The following is a 26,888-nucleotide window of genomic DNA, read 5'->3' on the forward strand; positions in this document are numbered from 1 at the left end:
GGGTGCCCGTGGCGGCCGCCGAGCCGCCGCTCCTCCTCCTCCGCGGGCCTGTCCGCCCCGGCCAGGCCGCGCCGGGTCGGAGACCCCCGCGCCGGGAGGAGGCTCCGGCCCGGGCGGGCTCGTCGGCCCGCAGCCGCCAGGTGAGAGGCCCGGGCCGCGGGGCCCGCCGCGAGGACGGGCGGGCGGGCCGCAGCACCGCCCGAGGGGCCGCGGCCGCTCGCCCAAGCCCGGGAGGCCGCGAGGGCGGCGCGAGCGGAGCTGCTTCCTTCTCCCCGCTCTGGTTTTCCCCTCCGGGCAGCCCGCTGTGGCGTTGAGGATGGGGAGAGGGAGGTCGGGTGGCCCTGGGCTCCGTGGATGCCCAGCAGCTTCCTGACGCTCCCTGCTTTTTTTCCTTCCTTCCTTCCTTCCTTCCCGCAGGCAGATGCTGCTTCTCAAGCAGGAGAAGAGCCGAGCGCGGCAGCTGCTGAGGCCGGCCACGTGCACGCAGGCCTGGGCGGACAACGCGCGGCGCTCAAAGCGATGCAGGAGGGTGAGCAGCTCCCGGGCCACCTGCGGGCGCCCAGCTGGCTCCGGGAGGCGCGGATTGTGCCTGGGAGCTGCGAGGCTTTGGGAGATGCCGGTGAAGCAAATGCTGGTACCTGGAGGTGGTCAGTGCCCAAGCAAGGCCCGTGTCGGGTGTCACCTGGGGGGGCACGAAACATATGCTGTGTCATGTGTGTTTAAGCTGCCGAGAAGGCTCCTCAAAATCCCTGGGCATTTGGGTGTGGGGCTTCCTTGTTTTCCCAAATACCCTTCCTTTGTGAGACATGCCCATCTGTGCAGGGAGCTCAGTCGTAAGGGACCTGAGGGGAGTTTTCTCCCTTCCAGAAGAAAGTGCCCAATAGGTCCTGCCCAGCGTGCCCAGCTGCTTTATAAGAAAGCACCAAGCAAGCGAGCAACCTTGCTTTAACCATAGCTGCATTGTGCTGGATTGTGTCTCCTCTGAAAAGGAAGAGGGACGTGTGCGGGCAGGGATCCTGCACTGCTGTTTCCATCTGCTAGGTTGTGTTTGAAACCAGCATCTCTTTCTCTGCAGCCATTGTGATCACTGAGCAGCCGGTCTCTGTCTCCGTCCCTGTTGGATACTCCCTTGCTCTGCGATGCAGAGCTGAGGCCTGCACGTCTCTCCAGTACCAGTGGTTTTGCCAGCGCCAGGTAATGCTTTTACATGGAGATTGACCTTGGGTCTTGCTCTCCCAGGCTGGTGGAGTGCACTGTGGAGTAATGACAGTGATGACTGTGGACAAATTTGGTGGGAATCAGGAAGGCAGGAGAGAAAAGAACAAAGAGCAGATGGAAATGGGTTACGTTTGCATACTTCTCCTTCCCGGGACTTCAGTGGATGCTACATGGGGTGCTAAGCTCCTTCTCCCTGTATCCTTCTGGCTGCAGGAGGGGACAAAACAAGGGACTTTCCATGCTTCCTGCCCTTAAGAAGATCCTTTTAGTGCCTTCTGCTATCCGTGATGACAATGGGATGTGGTGCTTACTGCCTCTGTCTTCTTTTCAGTCTGTCTGCTGCCAGATTCCTGGTGCCACTGAACAGGACTTGCTCATCACTGCACAGCAAACCCAACTCTATACCTGTAGGGTGAATGACATCTATAAAAATGCTGTCTTCTCTAACTGGGTGAAAGTTGAGGTCCATCAGTGTGTTGGCAGAGGTATGAGCATGTCTTCTAGCATCTCTGTTTTATGCTTTGCACGAATATTCCTCATGGATTAAATGTTGAGGCCCCTTGCAACAGTGACCCTTAGCATCAGTGTGTCTTCCTGGCTCTAAAATCATTATCCGAAAGAACTGATCCAGTGAAATGACCAAGCAGCTCTGAATATGTCAAAACCTGTCATGATTCAAATAACCCTGGCTGGTTTTTACCTGTTCCTCCTGCTGATAACTCACCAGAGATTTCCCAAAGAGATGCTGTGCTGGGTGTTTGCCAGTTTGTGCTTGGCAGATAGACTTGAAAAAGCAGTGTGGTTGTTTCAAAACTGGGCAAAATAACTCTGGGTGTGTCTAACCTCATCGTGTTGACTGTACCCTTGGCGTGATGTGTTGAGTCTCTTCAGGCACCAAGGCACACTTGTGACTAGAAAGCAAAAGGAATTGCTTTGGCTTGTCTGGTGAGTGATCTCACTATTGTAGATGTTGCTCTTGAGGACTCCCTGCTCCAAGAGTAGAAGACACAGAGGCAACTCTGGAACAGCAGCCTTACAATGGGGTGGTATCTTTGTGTGTCTTTACGTATATTTTTCTGGCTGTTTGCACAGACTCCTTTATTGAGGAAAAATGCCTTTATTTTAATTAATATCCTGGGAAAGAGAGGACCAACTCTGTTTGTTGCTTCACAGGTCTGCTCCCTCAGCTTTGGCGAGGAGAACCAGTCATCATCCTCAACCCCACTGAGCAGAAGGTGGAAGTAGGGAAACCACTACAGCTGCAGTGTGCTGCCATGGGGGTCCCAGCCCCGAGCTTCCAGTGGTACCGTAACGGGAATGTGCTGGAACACCAGAAGAAAAAAAAGCTCTGGGTAATGTTGCCCCTGCGTGTTTCCTAAACTGTGCGTGATGAGAGAAGCTCATTGCTATCACAAGCATGGGACAACCTCAGAGGGCTTGGAAAAACTGCTACAATATTTATTGTCACCCTGCATATGGCAGGTCGTGGTCCTTATGTCTGGCTCTTATCTGCATTTAAAGGCCCAGGCATGCTTTGATCGGTGTGAACTGAGATCTAGAAAATAAGAAAAAGAGAGTAACCCATTTATAGTCACACATGGTCCTCCCAGTGTGGCTTACAGGGTCAGACTGTGACTGTGATACAGCTTCAGGGTTGTTGGAGAAGGAAGGGAGGGTTTGGCAGAGTATCTTCGTGCTCTACAAGCTCAGGTCTGTAACAGACAGCGTGTGAACTTACTGAACTGCGTCTAGAAAGAAAAGTCATGTAAAAACTCATTAGATTGAGTCCTCTCAGGCTAGGTTATGGTGAATAGCAACAAAAGAGAGCCTGAGTTCCAGGAACAGGGTTGTGTTTGGCAAATACTGTCAGGGCAACGCAAGCGTTCAGCAGAAATAATGTGATTTAACTTCCAATCTGTCTAGATCAACCATGCAAAGGTCAGCGACTCCGGCACGTACCTCTGCTGTGCTTCCAATAGCCATGGAGAGCACTGGACCAACGCAGTGGATATTCACGTGGGTGAGCAGAGCCAACCAATATCTGGTTTGTTACAAACCATCCTTTAGCGTGAGAAGTGATTATGGGGCAGAGAAGGATTTTGGTGCTCTCGCTCGGAAAAGCCAGGCTGGTGGACAAGGAGCCCAAGGCAACAGTGTTATCCTGGGGCTCATTCTGTGCAGGGGAACCGAGACGGGGAGAAGGACATGATGCTTCCACCTTTGCCTCACCTCATATGCTGCAAAAAACATACCGTAACAAAAAACCCCAAACCGACAGAAAAAAAAAAAAAGACCACCAGTTTTAGACACCACTTCTCAGCAGAGCACAGTGCAAAAAGCTTCCGAGTGCTTTATGAATGTCATTGAAAAAATAGCCATGTTAAACAGTGAGTTGTTTACTTTTCTGCCTCGGTTAATGTGTGGAAAAATACACATATTTGTGTGAATGCTCTGTGCCGAGCCCTGAGCAGTGATGTGCTGTGCGCTAAAAGGTGAGGGCAGAAGTGGTGCATCTGGGGCCTTGGATATCGGAGAGACTGCTGCTGAACCTGGAAACCCTCTGTAGCCATAGCAACTCGTGAAGAGGCAACGTGGGGCTCCGCAGAGAAACTGGAGCGTCCTGGCTGCCCTGTGGCAGCTGTCACTGAAGCTGCCTGCAAAGCACAATTTCACACCTTGGGTATACTTGAAGCGATGATCTCAGTGGAGCTGCACAAGCTGAGGACGTGGGTGTCTGTTAGTCCCTGCTGACAGGCCAGAGCAGTGATAAATGGAATTCCTTGATAACAGAGTTCAAAATTAGCGAGGGAAATGGCATCTGTAAAAGAAAAAATGCAAGTGATCTTCCTGCATGTCTGTGCAGCTGCTCGGCTGCAAGGGTGCCACTGTATTCTGTGGCATGACTGAAGTTGCAAAGGCTTTTGCGTTCAGTGAAGCGTCTTGTGGGACACAGAGCTACATGATGAGCTCTTTCTCATGTCTAGGAGTAGCAAGGAGAAGTGGTGACCTGTTTTGGAGCTGTCAGGCAAGCAGATCAGCACGTGTGTGACTGAGCGTAGCTGCATACTGGATACTTGGTAGCTCGCTGTCCTTCTGCCTCAGTTTTTGGCTGTGCGGGTTTGAAGACGGCTTTTAAAGCACCTCTGATCACCTCATAAGAAGCCTACCGTGTTAGGTTGTGCTTTCTAGTGCCCACTTGGGTATTCCTGTCCTACTGATGTACTGGTTTATTAGTTTATCACCCCAAATTGTGCTGGGATCCCTTACTGAAACTGAGAGAAAGTATTATGTGCTCAGATCTGTAGAGCTGGGATGCGTAGTGTTTATTTCAGGAAGGTTAAGGTAGCTCAGCAGAGCTGGCCAGGCCTGATTCCTGTATGACCTAAGGGATTTAGGGGAAAGGATGGCTTTCCGGAGTCTCATACCTGCTCCACCTTCAGTCTGATGGCTGCTTTCATCCTGTGCCTTTGCTTTGCCACGAGACAGGAATAGCACAGGGCAGCATTGCTGCTCTTGACTCCCATCTAGAGATTTTTCGCTGCCATAAGTTTCTTCTCTGGCCATTTATGTTGCCTGTAAAATCTTTATAAACTGCAAATTGGTCGTGTATGACTAGGGAGCCTTGTCCACCCTCCTTCACTCCTTGCAGCTGACAAAACAGAAGAGACAGGTAGCGAGAAAGGGTATCGCACTGGGCTGGATTGAAAATGTGAAGGCTGTATAGTTTTAACATATGATAAGCAGCTCTGCTGGAGGCAGAAAAGAGAGGACAAATGGGCTTGTTTTGGTGCTTTCTGGGCATGCCTGGAGCATTAGCAGCACTGTCAGCACTGCGTATCCAGGTCCAGAAAGTCTCCAAATCTGTGAAATTTATGCAATTGAAAAAATATTTCCTTACTTTCTTCATTTAGAACCTATAGGGTTTCAGGGCTTTATCCTGGGCTGGATGATTATTAACAATAATTAAAAAAAAAAAAAAAAAAAGCAGAAGCTGTGAGAGTAATGATGACTTTTAGAGGCTGTGTGCAGGGAGAGCTCAGGGGACAGGTTGCCTGTGCAGATGCCTGCTGGGTTTGCTGGCACCAGTGAAATTCCATGCCGTGCTCACTTGGGCAGGGAAGCTTGTGGATCTCGTGAAAATGACTCATGTTTGGGTGGTGTTTCTGAGCTGGAGCTGCTAAAAGGCAGAGAAAACTAAAGCAGAGTGTTGAAACGCACTGGAAATTTTATCTAAAGCAAACAGTCTGCTTCCTAAAAGTGCTGACCTTTCATAGGGAGATGCTTTTTTGCTTCAAAGTTAATGTTGTCTGAGTTTCTTCCTCGAGTCCTCCTGTTTCCTTTGCTCCCTCTGCAATGAGGGAGCAGGCGGGTCATCCTGGGAAGAGCAGCAGGGCTGGCACCAGCAGTACAGGCTTCCACATGGGCAGCACTGGCTTCTCCATGCTCCTTGCCCCAGCCTGCTCCTTCTTTGAGCTTTGCTTTGTTGGGATGTGCAGATGTTTCCCATCTGCTCTCGCGCTGGCGCCTTCCTCTGCCTTGATCCATCCAACCAAGGATGATCCTTGATCATCCACCCTTCCCCTTTGCTGCCCACATGTCAGTTCAGGTACTTGTAGGGGGCTGGTGCAGAAAAGCTCTTGAAATGAGCAGACTAGTATCTCTAAGGTTAGTAAGCGGGTCATGTAAAACTGGTCTGAGGAGCAGCTTTACAGTCTATGTCGCTCAGTCAGCTGTGCTGCTGGGTTGTTTAATCCAGCTTTGCACAGCCAGGGGCCGAGGGGTTAGGTTTGACACCTGTAATTGGGGTTGGCATTGGGAACCTGACTGCTGAGCATGTGCTTATCATTTCCCTCTTTGTTTCCAGGTACGTGTCAGCCTGAAAAGTTTTTTGGTGAGTACTGCAAGTCCCTTTTCCTGAGCAATTATTTCCCTATTTAGAAGTCGAGCTCTGAAGTGGATGTGAGGACAGGACGTAGGAGGGTTTTCTCCCGCAGAGACCATTTTGAGCCTTGATGCCCACATTGTCAAGGGCTCTCCTTGTGCTGGTCTGTTGGCATCAAAGCTGCGAGGCACAGAATGAATCAAAAGCAGAATAAGGACATTGCTAATAATCTCTGCCTGCAAAAGTCTTGCTTATGTGACACCTTTTTGCCTTCTCGCTCCTCAGGCCAGAACAAAGCTCTCTTCCCCTGTGGCTGCTGAATGCCAAGTATCCTAACTAAATATCATTAAAAGATAAATAAATAAAAGATTTGATGTATCCTCAGTCTAACTGAATGAAGCAATATCTTGATCCCTGCTGAGCATTTACAGATTTGTTGTTTGGTGTTTCTGTTAGCTACAGACAAGATAGCACTTCTCGTGGGCAACAACCATTACCAGCATCATCCAAACCTTATGGCTCCTGTCGCGGATGTATTTGAACTGAGTCTTCTGCTAAAGCAACTGGAGTTCCAGGTTGTGTCTCTTCTGGACCTGAACAAGGCCGAGATGATGACAGCGGTCAGTCGCTTCCTGCAGCTTCTGGGGAAAGGTGTCTACGGTAAGGCAAAGCCAGCCCGGCCTCCACTGAGGCCAAGCAGGCAGTGGCCAACACAAGCTTAACAGTGGTTGGTGCTAGGGGAGAGCAGGGATTCGTTAAGAAATTTTTATAGCCATTACTATATTAAAAGGAAGAAATTGAACTTTCCTGTATGTAGGACAGAGGAGACTTACAGCACAGTCTGCAGGAGTATTGGGCTTGGCAGGTAAATGCTGCTTAGTTTGGGCCAGGTTATGGACAGTCATAATGGGCGTTTCTCTATTACATGATTCTCTGAGTTTTCATCTCAAATAACATGATCTCGTGCTGCTGTGGCAGGGTTTCAGGGAGCTACTGTGTGGGAGGGGGTATTTCAATTTTTCTTAAAAGATAAAATTGAGAAGATAGCTTTAATGTGAATATTGGTGGCCCCACAGAGTTCCTTTGTGAGGGCAGAAACTCATTTCGAGTGTTGCAGCTGGCCACAATTTCCTCATTCCTCTTTCCTGGTGGTCTAATTTGAGACATGAGGAGCCTTTTCTTTGCAGAAGCAGAGAGCATTCCCAGCTGCAGGTGGCTTAGGTTGGAGCTATTTGCACACTGTCCTTGCGTGTGCATGTGGCAGTGGGGTGGGAGGGGACATTCCTTAAAAAAGCCAATCTTGTGGATCTTAAAGCAAGCGTTTGGAATCAGTGGTGAAAGTAGCTTCCTTGGGGATTGTGAGGCCCTCTCAAGGTGATAAAATACCCTGGAAACACTTGGCAGATGGTGTCATCTTCCAAGCCTCAGGGAGGCACAGCCTGCTTTTGTGGGATGCTTTTTCTTCCCCCAGCTCTCCAGGCTGCGTGACACTCCAGGATATTCTGACGGAAGACACAAGTGCAGGCCAGTGCCAGCATAGTGATCGGTGTGAGGTCTGGATGTTGTGCAGAGAATAAGGGCAAGGGCACAGATGACATCTTCATGTGAAGAAATACAGCAACGCTCCCTCCTCTGGGAATCTGAGTCACTTGGGGAGGTTCAGCTGGTGCAGAAAGGAAGCACAGGGTTGTCACTGCCTGGGCTGAGTGCATCATCTGATGATAGTTTACTCCTATGATTTCACTTGCAAACTTCCTTTTGTGGTTTCTTTCTGAAATTCCCCTGCAATCTCAGGCATTGCCTCCTCTCTCCCTCACCAGAGTCCTGTGATTCTCCCGGGCTCCATCTGGAGAGCTCACCCACTTCTACCATGGATTCTGCAGGGTGTAAGGAGCTGCAGGTCCTACCCAGCAAGTCTGTATCTATAACATACAGCAACAAAACATTTGCTTTACGCTAAGATTCCCTTATTTTCATGAGCATTGGAGGGAAAAAACAAAAACAAAGAAAGATTTTAAATGATAAATCTTTCATGCTGTCATGCTTTTTATTTAAAAAAAAAAAGAAGTATTTTTTTGGTTTTGTTTTGCATTCTTCGCCATTCAGCCTTCATGGCAAAACTGATTCTATGCAGTGGCAAGGAAAATATTAACAGTGAGGTACTGAACCTTAATAAGCCCTGGGTGTTTGTCAGTCATAGTGGATTTTCGTTATAGCTTTCTAAGCTGAGTGGCCTGCTAATGGATTAAGACAGCAGCCATCAGGCCAGTCCCAGCACGGTGATTGTGCTGAAGACTCATGTCATAATTTGAAGACTCTTGTCATAATTGGGTGGCATCCAGATTTCCAGTGAGAACTTTGGTTAGTTTGTCTGCTGCTTGCCCCAGGGTTTCTGGATCAGACCTGTGGGGTGCCTTGTTGTGATGCATCTTCCAATGTTTCTTCAGATGTTTATCTGGCAGAAAATTAAAAGAAACGGGTGAACAGCAAGTCATTGAAATTAACTTGTGTTTAGAACAAGCCAAGAGCTCATCCTAAGATCCGTGGATTAGCTTTTCAAAGGCCTGAGCTCCAGAATAAAGGTCTAGAGGCTGTTGATGGATTGAGAATTCAGAGTGCTCTGAGGCAGAGGACAGAATGGTGACACAGCAGCTCCAGTAACGATCTAAGTCACCTATTAAAACTGCAAAACTCATCAGCATTCCTTTGTGCACATCCTGTGCACCCACACAGGTGTTTGGGACAGGTACCTGCATAAGCAAAGCCATCCCGGTGCCTCCCCCTGTTTTTTTCATGCTTGGGGAACCCTGAGGTGCCGTTTCCTGTGTTGCAACCGCCAAAGCTGAAGTCATGAGAACTTTGTATAGCTGCATGGAGTGGAGCACAGAGCTGGGAGGAGAGGGCTGAGTCACGGAAGACTTTTTTACAAGGCTGAGGTGGGAGATCCTGGCGCCACCCAGGCGCATCCGTGCACACCCTAGAGATGATGCTCGTGGATGATTGGGCCACCCTTTTGTCTCCTTACTGAGCCATATGTGACTTGGAGGGGTTAGTTGGAAGACGCTTTTGTAGTTCAAGTCCTGCTCAGTGCAGGACTGTTATCAGCAGCTTTTGAGGATCTCCAAGGTTGAAGCCCCCAGTTGCCCCCCTTGCCTGTTCCAAGGCTGCCCAGCCCAGAAGGGAGAAGCCTTTCCTTCTGTCTGGCCTGACCCTCCTCAGGTTGCCCCATGTTTCCTGTCTGCCACCAGGGAGAGGATTTGGACTTTGCTGTCTCTGTAGCCCCTGCAGGAGCTGGAACCTGGTTTTAGATCTTGGCTTCACCTTTGCTTTACCAGACTAACCCTGGACTCTACTATCTTAGTAGCTTTTGCTGGTCTCTTCTCTAGTTTCTCCATCTCCCTCTTGAACTGATTGCCTTAAAACTGGATGCAGGATACAAGTGGGACCTCCCCAGGGCTAAGGGGAGGATGTAACAGCTCCCTTCACCCTGCTGGCCCTGCGTCTCCTGCGGTAGCCCCGTGCAGGTTTTGCTCTGCCCTGGTAGAGCCCCAATACTGGCTCCCCTTCAGCATGGTGGCGACTAAGAGTCCAGATCTTTGTCTTCAGGGCTGCTTTGCAATCAGTAGCTCCCCATCCAAAATGATGCCTGGCGGTTATCTGCCCCAGTATAGGACTTTGCACGCTTTATTATTGAACCTAATTTCTCAAGATCCGCACCAACACAGAGCTCCTTTTGAGGCACAATGGTGTGGTATGACTGTGTGTTCAAAGTGATTTAGCTACAGCTACCTTTTTTTTTCTTAAATTCACCTTCCAAAGGTTACAGCTTATTTGTATCAGAGCCTGTGATCTCCTCTTAAAAGTACTGTCCCAAAGCACCAGGCCCCAAACCCATCCTGTACATGTAACCTTCAGGCAAGTGAGGACTCTCCCGAGATGTTATTTTAACTATCCTAAAAATCCCCAAGTCAAAAAATAAGGCCAGAAATGCAACAGAGAAAAAAAGTTGCAAAGGAAATACTAGGAATAGATCGTCATATGTTATTGAAGCTGTATGCTGACATTTCCTGTATTATAGCCAGTCCCTGGAACTTCCCCTTTATATTTTGGTATTCAGAAGCTAGTTGTGGATCAGCAGTTTTGTTTCACAAAACGTGGGAAAGCAGTGAAACTAAACCCATAATTAAAAAGAAAAACCTTCCCTTTTTCTTACACAAAACCTGGAGGTGCCTGTTTAAAAGGAGGAAAGAGGAAAAAGAGGATGTTAGAAGAGGATTCCAGCAAAGTTGCTCAAAAAACATGAATACTGGCGTTTTCTCTTTCTCAAATGGAGCTAGAATCGCTTCTGTCTTGTAACTCGCACAGTGCAGCAAGCACTCAATAGCCTGTTTAGGTGGCAAAACAAGCTCCTCAAAGTTAGCAGGTGTTTTGTTGATTTGGTTTTGCTGTCTTAACCGGAACCCTCTGTGTTTTGACACTGTGTCCACTGACATGTTTGCATTATATTTACTTAGGCAGGGACCATATCATAAGCGAGCCAGGCGATATTTGGCTGTGTTCTGTTATTATTTAATATTTCTATTACGTTTCTCTCCTCATTTAGAAATGATCCCTACAGGTGGTTCACTGTCCTTGTGGAACGCCTCTGATGACTAGTGATTTAATCCTTATTTTTGAGCGTTTCTATAAAACTTTAGTTCTTTCCAAGTGTCAGTTATCCTGACTTACCAGGGCCTTGGTAATACCAATTACCAATGCCATAAAGGATCTCATCTTCATTTTATGTACCAAACAAAGCTAGAGAGATGAGCCCTAGAGGGATATGTAGCTTTACTACTTCAAAGGCCAAATCAGAAATGCCTGATTCTGATTTTTTTCCGAATGCATCCCATTTGATGTTTTTATAGCCTCACAGTAGGGTTTTGTGGCTTCCAGTTCAAGTTAAGAAAGTTTAGCACTTCTGCAAGTCAAAGCCCACTGTTTCTGCCTGGAGTTCCGCAAGAAGAGGAACCCAAACCTTTCAGGCACCTGTGAAAACAGCCACTTGAGTAACTTTCATTGCCTGAGAATAGAAACCAAAGATGATTTTTAAGTTGTTTTTGTAATAAGATGATGCTTTCAGTCCTTCAGTTCCTGTTCCACCCACTGCATCTCTTTCAGGATTAGAAATCAAATGGGTATCCTGCAAACTACTGAGGTAAGAGCAGTGCTAGGAAAATAGAGAAGGGTGGTTTGGTTTTTCAATGAATTTGCTACTTCCGACAGCAAATCTGACTTAAGACGTTTCCCTGCTTTTGCCTCTCAGCTGCTTGTTCCCGTTTCTGAACTCTAGTTCTCCACTGTCCCATAATTGCAGCATCACAACCGTTTGCATCATCTTGTAGAGCTATTTTCAACACCTTTCGGTTCCCCGAGTTGTCTTTCAGCAAGTCCTGCCGACAGCTGTATCAGCGCTGGGACGGGCCAGCAAGCTGCCCTGCAGCCCTCCCCTTGTTTTGGGAAGGCTACAGCTGACACGAGGATGTCTGCAAGTGAGGAAAGCCCTTCTGCAAATGCGTATCTGGGGAGTTAAATGGAAGTCAGCAAGAAGCAGCACCTCCATTGCGCTGGGCTTTCCAAACCGAAGTTTCCCCGATTGCCAAAAACTATTATTATGGTTTACTTGCTTAAGAGTAAAGCTCCAAACTCAGATCTTCGTTGGGTGTTGGACTTCAGAGGTCCTTGGTGACTACCACCTGTAAGAGTCTGACCCTTTCCCACCTTCCAGGGCTGGTGGCTGGTTTGAGATCATCAGTACGTGTGGTACATGTATTCAGGTGTCTGTCTCGTTGTTTATAACTGGTTAATAAGTGGGTATCTACAGGTAGACCTTTGAAAGTTGAAGGGTGTTTTCCATCACCTAATGCATTGCTAGTCTCTGCTCCAAAACTAGAGAGCTGTGGAGCTTCATATTTAAAAAGTTGTGAATATAGTTTTATCAGAGTAGAATATTTCTTTGTCCATTGTCTCATTCTAACTGTCAAACTTTAAAAAAAAAAAAAAAAAAAAAAAAGAAACAAAACTTTGTCAAAAAATGGAACTCCAGGTCAATCTTCTGCCAGTATTGCCTCAGGGTGGTATATGGGACATGGTCATGGGGAGCTATTACAGCCTGCAGGTTTGCATCGTCACTCATCCTGTCCTTATCCCATTCCCAGCTATATTTTACTACGCTGGACATGGATATGAACATTCAGGGAGGAACTACATGGTCCCCATTGATGCCCCACAGCCCTATGCCCCTGAGAACTGCATCAGCGTGCAGAGGATCCTCCAGAAGATGCAGCAGCAGCAGACAGCCCTGAATCTCATCCTTCTGGACACCTGCAGGAAATGGTAGGGTGCTTCTTACCTTTCCTCACCCAGGATGGGCAGAATGTAACATTCAGAGGGGTCAGCCTCAACCCTGTTTAGCAGTGTTGCTCTTCAGAGATGTTGCCAGGGATTGCTGTCCGCACGTGCTCTGTCTCTCTGTTGAGCCAACACCTTTGTCACGGGTTTTTGGACTGTATCATGTCGTTTCCAAGACTGTTCGGTCTTGCAGGTTCCCTTGGGTAGCCTTCTCAGTTGTGCTCTAGATTCAGCTTTGCAAGTGTCAGATCCTCCTTGAGATCCATTGAAGAGAGGTGGCTGGAAGCCTTTCCTTGATTATTTTCCTTCATGATTCTCCATGATATGGAAGCCTGGTAGAGTGAAGCTATTAGAGCAAGACCTGATGGTCACCTCAAGTCTGTGCAAGGCCAGCTCTGTCCTAACATGGAGCATTCACCGCTGCTAAGCATGAAGACAGTGCAGTTCTGTCTACATTTTAGCCCCAAAAGAGCGGCCCCATTCTCTGCTTCATCTCCAGATGATTCCCCCTGCCCTGAACCATCCAGCCTCACAGCTTACACCAACATCCCTCTGACATTTCCCTGCTCCCTGCTGTTTGGCCCTGCTAGTGCAGGGACACACACTGGGACAGTGGGACACGCTCTGTGGGACATACGTGATAGTTTGCCCACTACATGCCAGCTTGCCCACTGTGCTTCCTTGCTCACCAGCCTTGCACGTGCACTGTACATGTTGCTCCGTGTGCTTCAGCTGGGCTCTTCAGCTCATCTCTTTTTCTCTTGGCTGTGTTTTTGTTCATGTCTTGGTGAACAGAAGTTAGCACAGGAAACATTTAGGAAGGTGATGGGGAAAATAAACTATGCTACTTTGTTTTGCTTTAAGACTTCCAAAGACTTCATGTCTTGAAAGTAACTTCAGAGGCTGATGCTGAGGTTGGGGGTCAGTGTTTTCCCTCTATCTGTGAAAAAATATCTTCCTATAGCTAGTTTTTGAGCTGCAGAAAATTGTTATTTGCCTATTTTCAGTAAAAGCTGTCATCATTTCATTTATTTGGGGCACCTGCAGTAGATCTACAGGGTGGTAAAAACCTGGAAGGAAAAGGCAATAAAGATTCCCTTTTCTTCCTGTGCTCCTGGCCTGAGAGCTGGGATGGTGGAGATGCTGAGACTGCAGACATCTTAGCCTCTGCCCTGAAGGAAAGACTAGCTCCTGGAAAGCCCCTGGATGGGGAAGACCCCTTTTGGCACCTTCTAGATGTGGTAACAGAACTTGGGACAAGAACAGGTTATCCCAGTAAGGAAGAAGTTGAACAGAGTGGGTGGGAGACCTGCATAGGTGAGTGAGGAGCTGATAGCACAACTCAAACAGAAGAAGGAAGTATGCAGAAGGTGAAGCAGAGAGAGGTAACCTGAGAAAAATAGAGGGACCTGCATATTGTCAAAATATGCAGAATGAGGCTAGGAAGGCCAAGGCCCTTCTGGAATTTAATCTGGCAAGGGAAGTCAAGGACCACAAGAAGAGCTTCTGTAAACATATTGGTACCAAAAGAAAGAGTAGGGGAAATGTGGGCCCACTGTGTTGGGCAGGGGCTCTGGTGACAAAAGACACAAAAGGCAGAGGTAATTAATGCCTCTTTATCTTAGTCTTTATTGGTGAGACAGCCCTCAGGAATCCCAGGCCTTGGAAACGTGGGAAGAATTTGGAAAAGGAAAAAATTCTCTTGGTGGAGGAGGTTAAGATTAAGCAAACTGGACATAGACAAGTCCATGGGGCCTGATGGGTTCCCCCTGATTGCTGAGGGAGCTGGCTGATGTCGTTGCAAGGCCACTCTCAGTCGCCTTTGGAAGGTCTTGGCAATCAGGTGAGGTGCCTGAGGACTGGAAGAAAGCAAACGTCTGATCTTCAATAACAGCAAGGAGGACTTGAGAAACTTCGGGCTAATCAACCTCACCTCCATCTCTGGAGAAGTGTCGGAGCAGCTAATTCTGGAGACCATTTCAAGCACAGGAAAGACAAGAAGGTGATGGGGAGTAATCGACATGGATTCACAATTGGGAAATCATGCTCAGCCAACCTGATGACCTTCTGTGATGGAACGACTGACTGGATAGAAGAGGAGAGAGCAGTGGATATTGTCTGCTATGACTTCAGGAAGACTTTTGACACTGTCTCCCATAACATCCTCATAGGCAAGCTCTGAGCAGGCTGGATGAGCAAGCAGGGAGGTGGACTGAGAAATGGCTGAGCTCAGAGAGTTGTGATCAGTGACACAAAAGTCAGTAACCAGCAGGGTTCACTCCTGGGTCCAAAGCTGTTCGACTTACTAATGAGTGACCTGGATGAAGGGGCACAGGGTGCCCTCAGCAAGTTTACTTATGGCACCAAACTGGGAGGAGTGGCTGGTACCCCAGAGGGCTGTGCTGCCATTCAGAGGGACCTGGGCTGGCTGGAGAGATGGGCAGAGGGCAACTTCATGGAGTTCAAGAAAAGAGGTGGGAGGAACAACCCCGTGTGCCAGTACAGGCTGGGGCTTGATCTGCTGGAGAGCAGCTCTGCAGAGAAGGACCTGGGAGTCCTTCTCTGGAGATATTCAGAAGGTGTCAGGACAGGGTCCTGGGCAGCATCCTATGGGTGACCATAGGATGGGTGAGCAAGGGAATTGGACTAGGTGATCTGTTTCTGTAATGCTGAGATGAGCTTTGGTGAGCAGAGCTGCTGATCATCACCGAGGCCCATGCCAGAGCCAGGGGCAGAGGTTAAACCAGAGGTTCATCCAGATGTCAGCCAGCTCCTGAAATGTTGCATGGCAGTGCGTAGCTTTGCGGTGCGAAGGCAGCACTGGGATTTCTGACACGAATGACAACAGTCTGTGAATTAGCTCTTGGGCTGCTGTTTCCTTTCTTGGCATCCCCGGTAATTTCTGTGCTCAGTGAATTTTTAGGGCGCTTCGGGAAAAGGATGCAATGTCAGATCTGCTCTGACATTTAGATGGGGTTACGTGGCTGTCTTTTTTCTTTCCTCTCTCCTTCAGCTGAAATTTCTTTCCTACCCTTTCTCACAGGAAGCGTGGTATTTCACTGCAGTAGGTGCTACGTCTGGGCTCACGATGGATTGCAGTAGAAAGCTCTTTCTCCTGGGTTTATTTTTCATGCAAAACCTAAGCCAGTGTGTCAGCTTAGCAAAACATCTGGATTTCAGAATTGTGCCTCCTTAAATCAGCAAGATTTTTTTTTCCCCATTAAACTAGATTGGACTAATGTTGAGCATTGGAGGTGCAGTCTTCTTCCTGCTTGCTCAGCCCTGTTTGAATGAGGAAGAGCTGTGTGTGTGCCAATGGAGAAGGGTCTAACTTGAAGGTTCTCTCCACCCCACGTGCTGCCATCGGAAATGCTAAGTCAATAAGCAGTACAACAGCGCTCGTTGTACTTGGCCAAACAGTAGCAGATGTTCACAGACACAGTTTAGTGTCGGTGAAGGAGGAACCACGAACGTGGAGTCTGTGTGTAGCTTAGTACATTCATGCGTAGATCAGTGCTCATTTTGAGTGGATGCAATTGCTTCTTCCAGGAATTTCAGCACAGTGCCGCCTCGGGCACTGACTGAGGAGAGTTTCTAGCACGCGCTACGTAGGGCAGAAGGAAGATCCCCATCTCCTATCTGGAATGCAGATCAGAGTCGCGTTCACTACGGCCCGCTTGCGTAAGATGTGCCACATGAATGAGATTTTAACGGGGGCTCGTGCAGGAGCGAGCCCCTCGTTGTGCTCAGTTGGGTCTGGAAATGCTACTGCTGAACATTCGTAGCTGTGGCAACGTGTGTCTGTTGGTGGAGCCACGAAAGGCAGGTGCCAGCTTGTGTCTGTGCAGCCTACGTAGACAGCAAGGATCTCAGCTTATTTTGGGATGCAGTGTCTTGTGTCTCCTCAGTGCTGGAAACAGGCATATCTCCACATTCCATGTTCATATTTAGAATCATCTCTTTTTCGACATCTCTGAGCATCTTTAGAAAATTTATACAAGCCAGATGAATATTCACCGTTCAGCAACTTCTCCAGAATTTGCCACCAGCAGTAGGTAGCCTTGCTGGTTGTTGGCCATGTAACAGCCCCATTTGTTCTCCTCAACTTGCCAGCTTCAGCCCCAGCAAACTCTCCTGGGACTGAGTAACACTGCCTATGTTCTCAGCTCTTGTTCCTCTGTGATTGGGAACATCTTCAAATCACTAGTGTACGCCTCAAACCCTGGCAGCAACCAGTCCCTTTGCTGTCCAATTTGACTCCAGCCCGAGGAGCCCCTGAGCAAGGCTTGCCATCGAGTGCCAGCACAGCAGCATTTTTAGTGAAAACCAGTCACCCCAGACAGATTTAATGCTCTTGGAAATAGGTGAACCCCTACACGGGCACAAAATGACTGATGACCTTAACACTAACTCATAGCTTGGTCTCCTCTTCCAGGTACAACCCAGGGTGTGCCCTGTCCCACGTGCAGCCACTGGAGCCCCGGGGCAATACCGTTTATGGCTATGCCACGTAAGTAGACTTTGCCATGGCCATGCCATAATGTGAGGTCCCAGCACAGCCCAAAGCTGGCATCTCCTAACATCCCTGTGTTCTTGGTGGCTTCGGAGGCTTGAGAAGATCTTTCTTATATTCCTTCTGTCTCTCACCCTTCCCCTCTAGTGTTTGCTCTTCTGGTGCTTCTTTCCTTCTTCAGTGCACTGCCAGTGGTTGGAGCTGAGCCACCATTCAGTCTGACCCCATTTCCAAGGCCTTGTGAGTGGAGTTCTGCCGACCAACACAGTGTATGCTTCTCCTGAGCTGTGTAAAGCTAGGCACGCAGCTCATCAGTCCTGAATTCCCTGTGAAGATGGCATTAGCTCCTGCCGTTTGTCCTGCTATGCCTGAGCCTGATTCCCAAGGGATACGTGCCTTGAGGAAGTTATCCAAAGCCTCCCAAGATGGGCAAGAGCCCTGCTTACTGCTCAAATGCAAGTCCTGCAAGCTCTTCAGCTGCTGTTACTCGCCAGGGCTGGCAAAAGAGGCCGTGCTGTCCTTTCCCATCTGCTTCCTCTGCTTGCTTCAGCTTTTCCCACCCTCACTTGTGCAGTTGCCTGAGCAGCTAACCAAAGCTAGACCCAGCCAATATAGCCGGGATGTCAGCAAGCCCTAAGTACCCCAGGGCTTCCTGCCAAGTGCAAAAAGATGAAAACAAGTTATTATTGTGTTTTTTTCAGAAGTGAAGATGCAGAAGCCTATGAATTGCAGGATGGGGAATTCAGCTCTGGGATCTTCATGAAATATCTGAAGAAACATATTCTGCAGGAAAAAAAAGTTACACACATGCTGGAGGATGTGTTAGAAGGTAAGGTAGTGCTTTTAAGCTAGAGATCACTGATTTCAGTAGCAGTGGTAAGAGGAGATACCAGCAGAAAGTATCTGAGCAAGCTGAACATCTCTGCAGCCATCCCAGCAAGGGTGAGAAGGAAGATGAGCACCCACACTCCCTTCTCCTTAGAAACAGAAAATAGACCTGCTTGTGATCTGGAAGGCAGGGAGGCCTGGCAGCCAAAGAGGGAGATCAGGAGTCACAGAGCAGATGCAGTAAGATCATTAAAGCGGAGCAAAGCTTTCAATCTAAATTGCTGGTTCCATGCCTTGAATTCCTTAAACGCTAGGCAGCACAGGTGAGTCTTGCTTATCCTGCACAACCAGTCCGTGCTAGAAATGCAGGAGAGGCACAGCAGGGCATTCCTTGTGAGAGTTTTTAGCAGCCTGGCAGCAACACAGCTAGGATGTTCATGCAAGATTTGAAATTCGAGATGAGAAAATTAGGGACCCTGATGCCTCTGGATGCTGCAGTGCCCTTAGTGCCTCGAAATTTCTCTCTCAGATATTGGCCGGGATCCTTTGGTCACTGGGAAGCAGGTGATGGAGATCAAGCACACGCTGAAGGAAGCCCGGGCGCTCACAGACCCCATCTGCCCCTCAGGAGCGGCCGCACTGCGCTGGGGCCGCAGCCACGGTAAGGGTGCAAGTAGTGGGAAGAGCCAACAGGCACAGACGGAGCCGGAGGTCTCACAGCTATTTGGGAAGAGGCTGTGTGATGTTGGCCTGCAGAGAGCAGCTGGGGCTGATAAGACCTCAAGGAGTCCAATGCTGCTCATCCCACTCAATTTTCTCTTCCAGAGGTGCTTAATGAAGTACTGATGTTCCCGTGCGGGGCACGGGTGGAGCTCCGATTCCATCAGGTTTTCTCCAACGTGGTATACGTGTGTGCCAAGCTACAGGCACTACCATCCCACATCGCCGACGTCCGCCTCCTGCTCTGCTGTCTGGCTGTAAGTCCTTTGTGGAAAGGAGCTGGTTGTGTTTCCAATTCCTTGTGGCTCCTTTCCCCAGGGCGTACACAGGAGAGGGTTTATGGCAAGCAGGGCGGGGAGGTGAAGTGTTGCTTCAGGATGCGTTTGGAAGAGGATGCGTCCAGAAGAGGAGAAGGAGAGGAGAATGGGAGATGTGGTATGTGTCACATGTCACAAGAGTCCCGAGGGCTGGAAAGAGCCAAACCCCTGTGCAAAGGCAGGCACTGAGCTAAAAGAGGGAATCATACACTTACTTATTGCTTGCTAGGCTCGTTATTAGGGCATCCAGCCTAGCTGTGCTCTTCAAAAGTGTTAGCTCTGCTGGGCCCAGTTGCTCCTTGCTCAGTAAGGTTTCCTTACAGTAGCGGTGGCACCGGTCCCATGCAGCGTGTGCTAAAAAAGAAAAAGGAAGTGACTTTTCCCAGCATGTGACAGTCCTTGTGCACACTCAGCGTGCATGCTCTACCTGCACTAGAGATCCCTGTGTTCCTGCTGTCTCCAGCCCAGTACCAGCTCTGGGCTTCTTTTCTCTCCACTGGAGACAGAGTTGGTGGGAAGACCAAAGGACACCTCTGTTCAGCTGAGCCATTCTTGAAACACCCACAGGCTCTATTAGCACTTGCGTTCAGTACTTGTCTCAGTCTCCTGAGATGTCCCTGGTTCAGTGTGAGGACCCCCTTCTTTAAGAACCGTGATCCAAATAATCCATTCTGGCCTCTCTGCAAAGGCTTTGTGCTCCTCAAATGCTGCATGCGTGTTATCAGTGGCCCATAGGCTGCCTGCCACGTTCCTTACTCCTAATTCACCAGGGAAAAAAAAAAAGATTTAATGTTAATTTCTAATGCTAATTTTGGTGTCTGTAGCTTGTTACTCCCCAGAATCTTGTTTTTTAAGTCTGCCTGATTAAATCTGTGCATTTAATCTACTGGAGTTGATCCTTCCCATGTTTGTTTGGAAACAGTTCTGGCTTTTTGAATGCTGCTTTCTTAATATGCTGTGCTATTGTATCTTAATTTAAAGATACATCCTAACAGTCTTGTGCGCTGCTCAGCCACCCCAGCTTCCAGTCTGCATGCCACTTCTTAAGAATGTTATTCTCTTTGCTGTGCCTTTTTATTAACAATCTTCCTCATTTTCTGTAGCTCCCTGGCTGAAATGTAGTGCGGCTGTGGTGGATTTTTCAGCCCCTGTTGCTCCTGGAGGGATGCTGACACTCAGTGCCTTGTAGTCACTGATGCAGAGCGATGCGGCCAGTGGGAGGTTTGGAGCCCGATCCTATCCGTTGCTCAGTACCAAGCCCGGAGCATCATCTCCCCTTGTGAGCTCCTGACTGTGCATGAAAATTGTTTGTGGCTGTCTGTGTGCAGGTGTTTCCATCTGCCTCATATTAATGCTTGTGGGTCCACCTACTTGCTTCTGCTTCCAGAACTGGTGCAGGAGGCACTGAGGAGACCAAGAACGGGACTGTTGTACAGACAGATCTAGCACACACTGACCTCCAGTGGTGCTTGTGGAGATGGCAGCAGCTCTGGGGACTGTTGTGCGTTTGTGCATTCCGTTAGGCAGCTGCAGTGAGGCCGTCCATGCTGGAGTTCAGCACCGAGCAGCCTTGCCCACCAGCAGGGAGACGCAACAAAGTCTGCAGGAGGCATCTGCCTCCCTTTGAGATGTGAGTGTCCCCGTGGTGCCAGCTCTTGGGGATGCTGAGGGGAGCCTGGGCAGCCCTCTGAGTGGCATTCACATCGCCAAGACCCCGGAGCTGGACCTGCAAGCCAGACAAACATAGGCAAGGTGCACGGTGCGTGTTTTAATCCCTGTGGAATTAACCCAATTAATCAAGGAAGCAGTAAGTTTTCCACACCTACCCGTATTTTGCCTATCAGAGTGACTTGAGCAGAAAGTCTCCTGTCCCTGCTGCTAAGGCTGGAGCACTGGGTCCAGTTTTTGGACCTATGTTTCATCAGAAGTGTACCAACTAAAACATATCCCAAATCATAAAAGGAAAGATTGAAAGAACTGTGTTTTTAAGGAAGAGCAGCAAAGATTGGTGGAGAGGAGACCCTCAAATCTGCGAAAGGTTGTTAAGATGATAAAAGAAAATAATAGTTTAAATAGCACCAAGGAATATGCAGGTTGGCCATGACATTTTCATGATAAAGAGTGTGAAGGTCTGGGGGAAGTTTTGCTGAGAGATGTTGCAGAGTCACTAGCTGTGCTCTAAGAGCAGCTGGAAATGCATCTCTCAGGCATTATATTTGTCACAGGATCTACCCCATACCAGAGGTGACACCACGTGACACCATTATTCTACCTGGAGATCTGTATCTCAGTTGATGACAGCCCTCACCTCAGGAAGAGGACATAGGCTTAACCAGAAGTCAAGCAGATCAGCAAGGCATGGTGGTTGATGCATCCAAAAACATTTAATCACACAGTGATTTAATCCATTAATGCCCCTGTCCTAGTGCGAGTGGGATCTGCTGGATAGCAGATCATCCCTACACGGATGCTGAAGGGACTTAGGGTTTCTCACCACAGTGCTGAGCATTTGCTCCTTCCAGGGATAGGTGCTTTGGGAATGGGACAAAGAGAAACAGCACGTCCAATCTGGACATTGAGCTCTCAGGTCTTGCTTCATCCTGGCCACGCAGGGTGGTTCACCCCATCCAAACAAGTCAATGTGCCTGGCTTTTCAGGAGCTGCACTTTCACTTGTGATGGTGTCCAAATCCTATCTATCCCATCTGTGCCTGCAAAGAGGGGAAAAAAAGGGAATATGGCCTAACCCCAGCTCCTACAGACTACAGAATCACCAGAGAGGAGACTGTTGGAGAAGTCACATATGTGGGGATGCACCAGCAGAAAGCAAACTTGCAAAAGTCAAAAGGCAGATATGGGCAGAGCAATGGGGGTGCTAAGGAGAAAGCCGGAAGAGAGACCTCCGCTCTGGAGAGCAATATGGCATCAGAGAGTGGATTTTGACAGAGATAGCGCCAGTGAGGGGTGACCACGAGCATGACTTCTGACCATGGACTGGATAGATTGCTTTCTTGGTAGCAGGGTACTACAAATCCAGCAAGGTTCAAATCGATACTGCATTCGTGAGGGCCCACCAAAGGCTGCTGAAAGCACAGACACCACCACCAGAAGTCACCAGTTTTTCCCCTTGTGGGATGGCCATCAGCGCGAGCTCAGGAACAGACGGGGAGACCAGAGCAAGTGCTGTGATGCAAAGAGCCGAGGAGAGGCGGGAGCTGGGCTGCAGGGAGGCTGGCTGGCACAGGAAGCAGAGAGCAGGAGAGGGCAGTAGTTGTTGGCAGAAAGCGCTCTGCGCTGCTCTCTGTCTCCTGCGGTTTCCCAGTCCAGACCTACCAGTGAAACCTGGAGGTTTCACTGAAACCTGGAGGTTTCACCTGAAGCAATGCAACAGGAGAGTGACTCCATCCTCCCTTGCCAGCACAGCTAGTCCCCTGTTCACTGCCCTGATGTTTTCTGAAAGATCATTCTGCAGTTTCTCATTGTGTTTCTGGTAACAGTTCTCAGAGAAGGGCTTTGGTTTGACTTTTCATGGACATAATGGTGATTCTGCAGCGTGCTCCCTGCACCCGCCGGAGCAGCTGTGGAGCACTGATGTGGTGTGTACTCCAACCAGCCTTATGGTCAGGGTGACGCTGACACCTGCGGATCCCAGCTCTGTGCAGGGCCACAATGAGCACATATGGGCCGCTCAGCTCCTATGGCCAAAGACATCCTTGGGCTGGCCAGACCAGGCTGGCAGAGTGAGCTGGAGCCACCAGAGCCAGTCGGCAGTGCCACCATCACATGCAAGGGGCTGGTGGATAACAGGTCCCAGCTTGTCACCCATCTTGGAGGGCTCAGATCCCAAACAGCAAGCATACAAACAAACATCCTGTTTGATGGGCTGGTGCTGAGAACTTGATGTGTATCCTCTTGTTTTCCTAACCCAGGAGAAGCAAGATGTGACCATGCGGCAGGACAGCCACCCAGACCAAATGGAGTCTCTGCTCGCCTCTGTTTACAAGCAAGAGGAATATGACTGCACATTCCAGCTCAGTGGACTGCAGAAAATTCAGGTAAAAAGCTGCTGTGTGGGAATCCCAATGGTTCTCCTGCACCCTCTGGTAACTGCTGCTGTCTGGTCCTGGCTGCTCTGGTATCCCTAGACTGCATACAGCAGCTAACCAGAAACGGGGCTGAGACCTTTCTGTATTGCAGGGTGCCACCCAGGGGGGATGCTCTCAGAGTCAGGGCATCTCTGAGGCATAAAGGTCTGCCTTTTTCTGCTGGTTCACCCTGCCCTTCTGCCAAGGTGGGGCTGCCAGCCCGCTTTGCTTGAACCGAGGGCAAGAAGGACTTCCAAAAACACTCAGACTGTACTTAAAGACTGCAGAAGAGGCAGAATCGCTAGTCCCCCAGCTTGTCTCTTCCACAGGATATCATTCCATAAGCAGTACTGTATAACTTGTTTCCTGTTTGATTTTTTTTCCTCTTATCTGGCTCTTGCAAGCTGTTCATGTGCACGAGTGAAGCCTCTGGGGTGTATGGTCTTGCACTGAATATAATCGAGTTGCTGCCTATTCAGGCTGCTTGAAACAAGCTCAGTTTGCTGAGTGCCTTAAGTGTCTTAATGTAGGGCAGTTCTTCCAGTCCTTGCTTGTTCCTCGACCCTTTCCAAGCATCCAGCATTGCCTCTAAATACCTACATGGGATCAGGACCTGCACTACCTGCTAGACATGGAGGGAAGATGTCTCTTCCTGCTCCATTATCCATATCCCTGCTTTGTACAGACAGGTGTCTTGGACACAACCCTGTACTAGGGGGTTGTGCTCAGGATTTTGGCTGCCATTAACATGTTCCTTTCTGATTTCTTCACCAGCTTTGTAAAGGTCAAAAGTAGCACTAGACTGAGGAAGGATTCCTGCAGAGCATTTGCTCTTTTAAGCTGCTGGTTTGTAATGTGAGATGCACATTTTATTTAAGTGGTTCGTGTCCCTCTCCTTGTGTGCACCTCTCTCAAGCTTTGGCCAGGATGGACATCACTGCGCACCTCACGTGGATACAGTTTTCCTGGGCACAGTCTCCATCTCCTGCTCCCCTCCAGCAGTGTCCTGACCAGGCATCTTGAGGGTCATGAAATGCAGAAACGGCCACAACCATCATGAATATGTATTAGAGCTCATTTCCTCTGGCAGGAGCATTGCACTAGCACACCACAGCATGGGGCTGTGAGCCTGCAGAACAGCCAGCCGAGCCTGGAATTTCTTGACAGTGGTTGTAGGGAAAAAAAAAAAAACAATCTGCTTTACGTCTTGTTCTCTGATTCATTCTGTGTTCTTTGCTCTCCTCCTCCAGACAGATGTGCTCCTGCAGTTGGATTTGCATTACACGCAGCTAAGCACAAAGCAGAGGACTTGTGAAAGCCTGCAAAAAATCCTCCAGAAATCTCTGGTAGCACAGTTGTTCAGCCACAGAACTTCTGCCCAGCCAAGCTGCCAACAGACTCCAGTGTCCACAGGCAGCGTGTGCCTCAGGGACACGTCCACGCTGAGCACAGGCCCCAAGGCACCGCGGAGGACGGGCTCCGGGCACAGCTTGCCACACAGCAACCCCTCCAAATCCTGCAGCGAGCCGGAAGAGAACGATGAGAGCGACTGGGACGAACTCTGCTCGGCGCTGCTCCGGGCTGGCCCAAGGCAGGACTGTCCCTGATACCTGCAGACTGTCGTGAGCAACCTGGGGACTGTCTTTTGAAAAGGCAAATATATGCTAAAAACGACTGAAGTCAGTGGTTGCCTTCAGCCTCAGCAGTCCTGCTGCCCAAATCCGGCTGCTGGTGGCTGAGGCTGCTTTTGGAAAGGCCTCTGCCATGTGCACCATGCAGGGCTGAAACCCCCTGGAAATAACCTCTGGCCTGCAAAACGTTCTGCGCTCTTGGGAACGTGGAGGAGTAATTGTCATGTCTAGCAGAAGACAGGGCCTCCCTTCAAGTCATAACATTTCCAGACAAAACCTAATATTGCTTATAGTCAAGGGCATTGACTGATGTTTTGGGAGATTTAGCCTTTGCTAAGCGAGTGCCTGGAGGCAAACATTACAGCATTAAACACAGCGAGGTAGGATACCCATAAACAACACTACAGGCCTATGCTACAGCAGGGACGCAGTCCAGAAACCCAAACACAACTGCTGCCTCTCATCACACTTGTAAAAATGATGCAAGGAGTTGACGAGTGAGCAAGATAATATGTGAATGTATAAGCTTTCCCCTAGGTGGTTTTCTTTCCTTGCAGTTCCTGCCTATGTAAAAACAGATGTTAATTTATGTCTTTATGTATTTCTGAAGAGTGGGTTTTTAATTTCTTCCTTGCCAGGAAAAGGAGGTTGAGATGTCCTGTTTAATGCATGTTTACAACACAGGCTGGTTTTCCATCAGCAGTAGCTCCTGGTTCCTGCTTCTACCTGCCTCTTCTAGCGTGTTACACACAGTCATAAAAGGGTGTGAAATCCGGTGTGGTCCTGAGTTCCTGTTGGATGCAGAACCTCCTAAGCAAGGACAGGATCCATCCTAAGAGAGGACAGGATGGAGAAAAGAGAACCCCAGTGAATTTATTAGTACTTCTTTTGTTTTTCAAAGTGTTCATCTCTGTGTGCTTTCCCCTTGGGCAACTTCAGGACCTACCTTTTATGCAGAACCACCTGTCTAGAGAGAGCCACAGGTGAGTGGGGACCAAAAGACAACCTAAGCAGGTGCAGTACCACCAGCCCAATTCTGTATTACTTGTTTAATAAGATTTTGGCATAGCATCAGCTGATTACTCTGCAAGGGTAAGGAGGTAGGAGATGGTATGAGAAGGACCAGCGATCCCAGTGAGCTGTGGGATCTCTGTCTTTGGAGGTGGTCAGCTCTGGACTGGAGATACAGATGAACTGATTTAATTTGGCCCTGCTTGGGGCAAGATGTTGGACCAGAGACCTCCAGGGGTCCCTTCCAGATGTGAGTTTGTGAAGGGAGGAACTTGGAGATCAAGAACTTCTAGTGAGTCAAGGATGGCAGGGTGGGGAGAGAACTTTCGGTCTCCTGTCTTGGCCTAAATGAGGGCTGGGTAGAACATTTTGTGCGTTACAGTTCTCTGTCAGCAGCAAAGATGTTTGTATCTCAGTCTACAGTGGGGACTGTCTATTACACCATGGAAAAATATGAAATGTCACTTCCAGATAAACCATCCTACAAGTGCTTGAAGCCTGTCCAAAGTGAACAGAAGAGGCTTTTGCTTTCCTTGCTCTGTTGACGGGAAGAGAAGCCCCATGTGACAGAAGGCTAGAAAATCACCTAGGAAAAAGTCAAGACTGACTTTTAATAAGACTGACTGGTGGAGAAAGTAAAACAGGGGAAAACAATCTAATTGAGAACTAAAGATCAAATCAGCACTGGTAGAAACTTAAGGGTAGATCGGTGGGAATTGCTGTGCATGCCGCTGGGAGGTGCTGAGGGGCTCCTTGCTCACTGCCTCCGAGAACAGGACTGGAAAGGATTTGAAGGATTACATGCACCTCCCTATAGCTGTTGGGGAAAAATACATCTCTGGCTCTGGCGTTTTTTTTCTTTCTCTTTTTCTCTTCCTCTTTCTCTGTCTTTGAAAACACTATTGGTGTTTTTGTACTGTGATGGTTTGCTAACGACCAAAGAAGGGCTGGTTGGAGATGTGAAGGTTGGGGGCAGCCTTGGATGCAGTGACCACGGGATGGTGGAGGTCAGCATCATGCGAGGAAGAAACAGGGCAACAAGTCGCATTGTAAGGCTGGACTTCAGCTTGGCCAAGTAGTCTTGACAGTCTCCTTCCACTCACCCCTTGCTTTCTCATGTCATTGCCACCACTCCTTGGCCCCTTACAAATGGTAGTGAACGTGGGTGCTCCCGGGACTGTCCTCTGCCCATCCTAATTGTAGCACAGAGCCTGAGGACCGGGGGAACGCAGCCCGCTGTCCTCTCCTCCCCACCTCCACTGCAGTGACAGAGCTCCCGCAGCAGCCGCTGCAG

The 26,888-nt window shown here is 49.0% G+C and overlaps 1 protein-coding gene across 3 annotated transcripts; it reads left to right on the top strand.

Annotated features, from left to right (window-relative positions):
* Positions 1–105: 105 nt before the first annotated feature.
* On the top strand, positions 106–26,076 carry LOC112951290 (mucosa-associated lymphoid tissue lymphoma translocation protein 1-like). 3 transcript variants are annotated; one of them, XM_026043950.1, is made up of 15 exons: positions 106–140; positions 418–529; positions 1,076–1,194; positions 1,550–1,703; positions 2,392–2,570; positions 3,142–3,238; positions 6,083–6,109; positions 6,557–6,760; positions 12,298–12,475; positions 16,926–17,000; positions 17,705–17,832; positions 18,361–18,492; positions 18,657–18,808; positions 22,797–22,922; positions 24,203–26,076. In XM_026043950.1, the coding sequence occupies exons 2-15, from the start codon at positions 520–522 to the stop codon at positions 24,557–24,559; spliced, it is 1,938 nt and encodes a 645-aa protein (XP_025899735.1). In that variant the 5' UTR covers positions 106–140; positions 418–519; the 3' UTR covers positions 24,560–26,076. The 3 variants fall into 3 exon arrangements, with proteins under 3 accessions (XP_025899735.1, XP_025899736.1, XP_025899737.1); XM_026043951.1 differs by having other exon boundaries at positions 17,708–17,832; XM_026043952.1 differs by having other exon boundaries at positions 24,207–24,302.
* The last annotated feature ends 812 nt before the right edge of the window (positions 26,077–26,888 follow it).

This window comes from Nothoprocta perdicaria, unplaced genomic scaffold (genome assembly GCF_003342845.1).
Source record: "Nothoprocta perdicaria isolate Ctin4 unplaced genomic scaffold, notPer1 scaffold_342, whole genome shotgun sequence".
In the NCBI taxonomy this organism is placed as follows: Eukaryota; Metazoa; Chordata; class Aves; order Tinamiformes; family Tinamidae; genus Nothoprocta; species Nothoprocta perdicaria.

Coding starts and splice junctions, on each gene's coding strand:
- LOC112951290 (XM_026043950.1), top strand. Junction 12,476..16,925: donor CTGGACACCTGCAGGAAATG/GTAGGGTGCTTC, acceptor CTCCTCTTCCAG/GTACAACCCAGGGTGTGCCC. Junction 18,493..18,656: donor GCGCTGGGGCCGCAGCCACG/GTAAGGGTGCAA, acceptor TTTCTCTTCCAG/AGGTGCTTAATGAAGTACTG.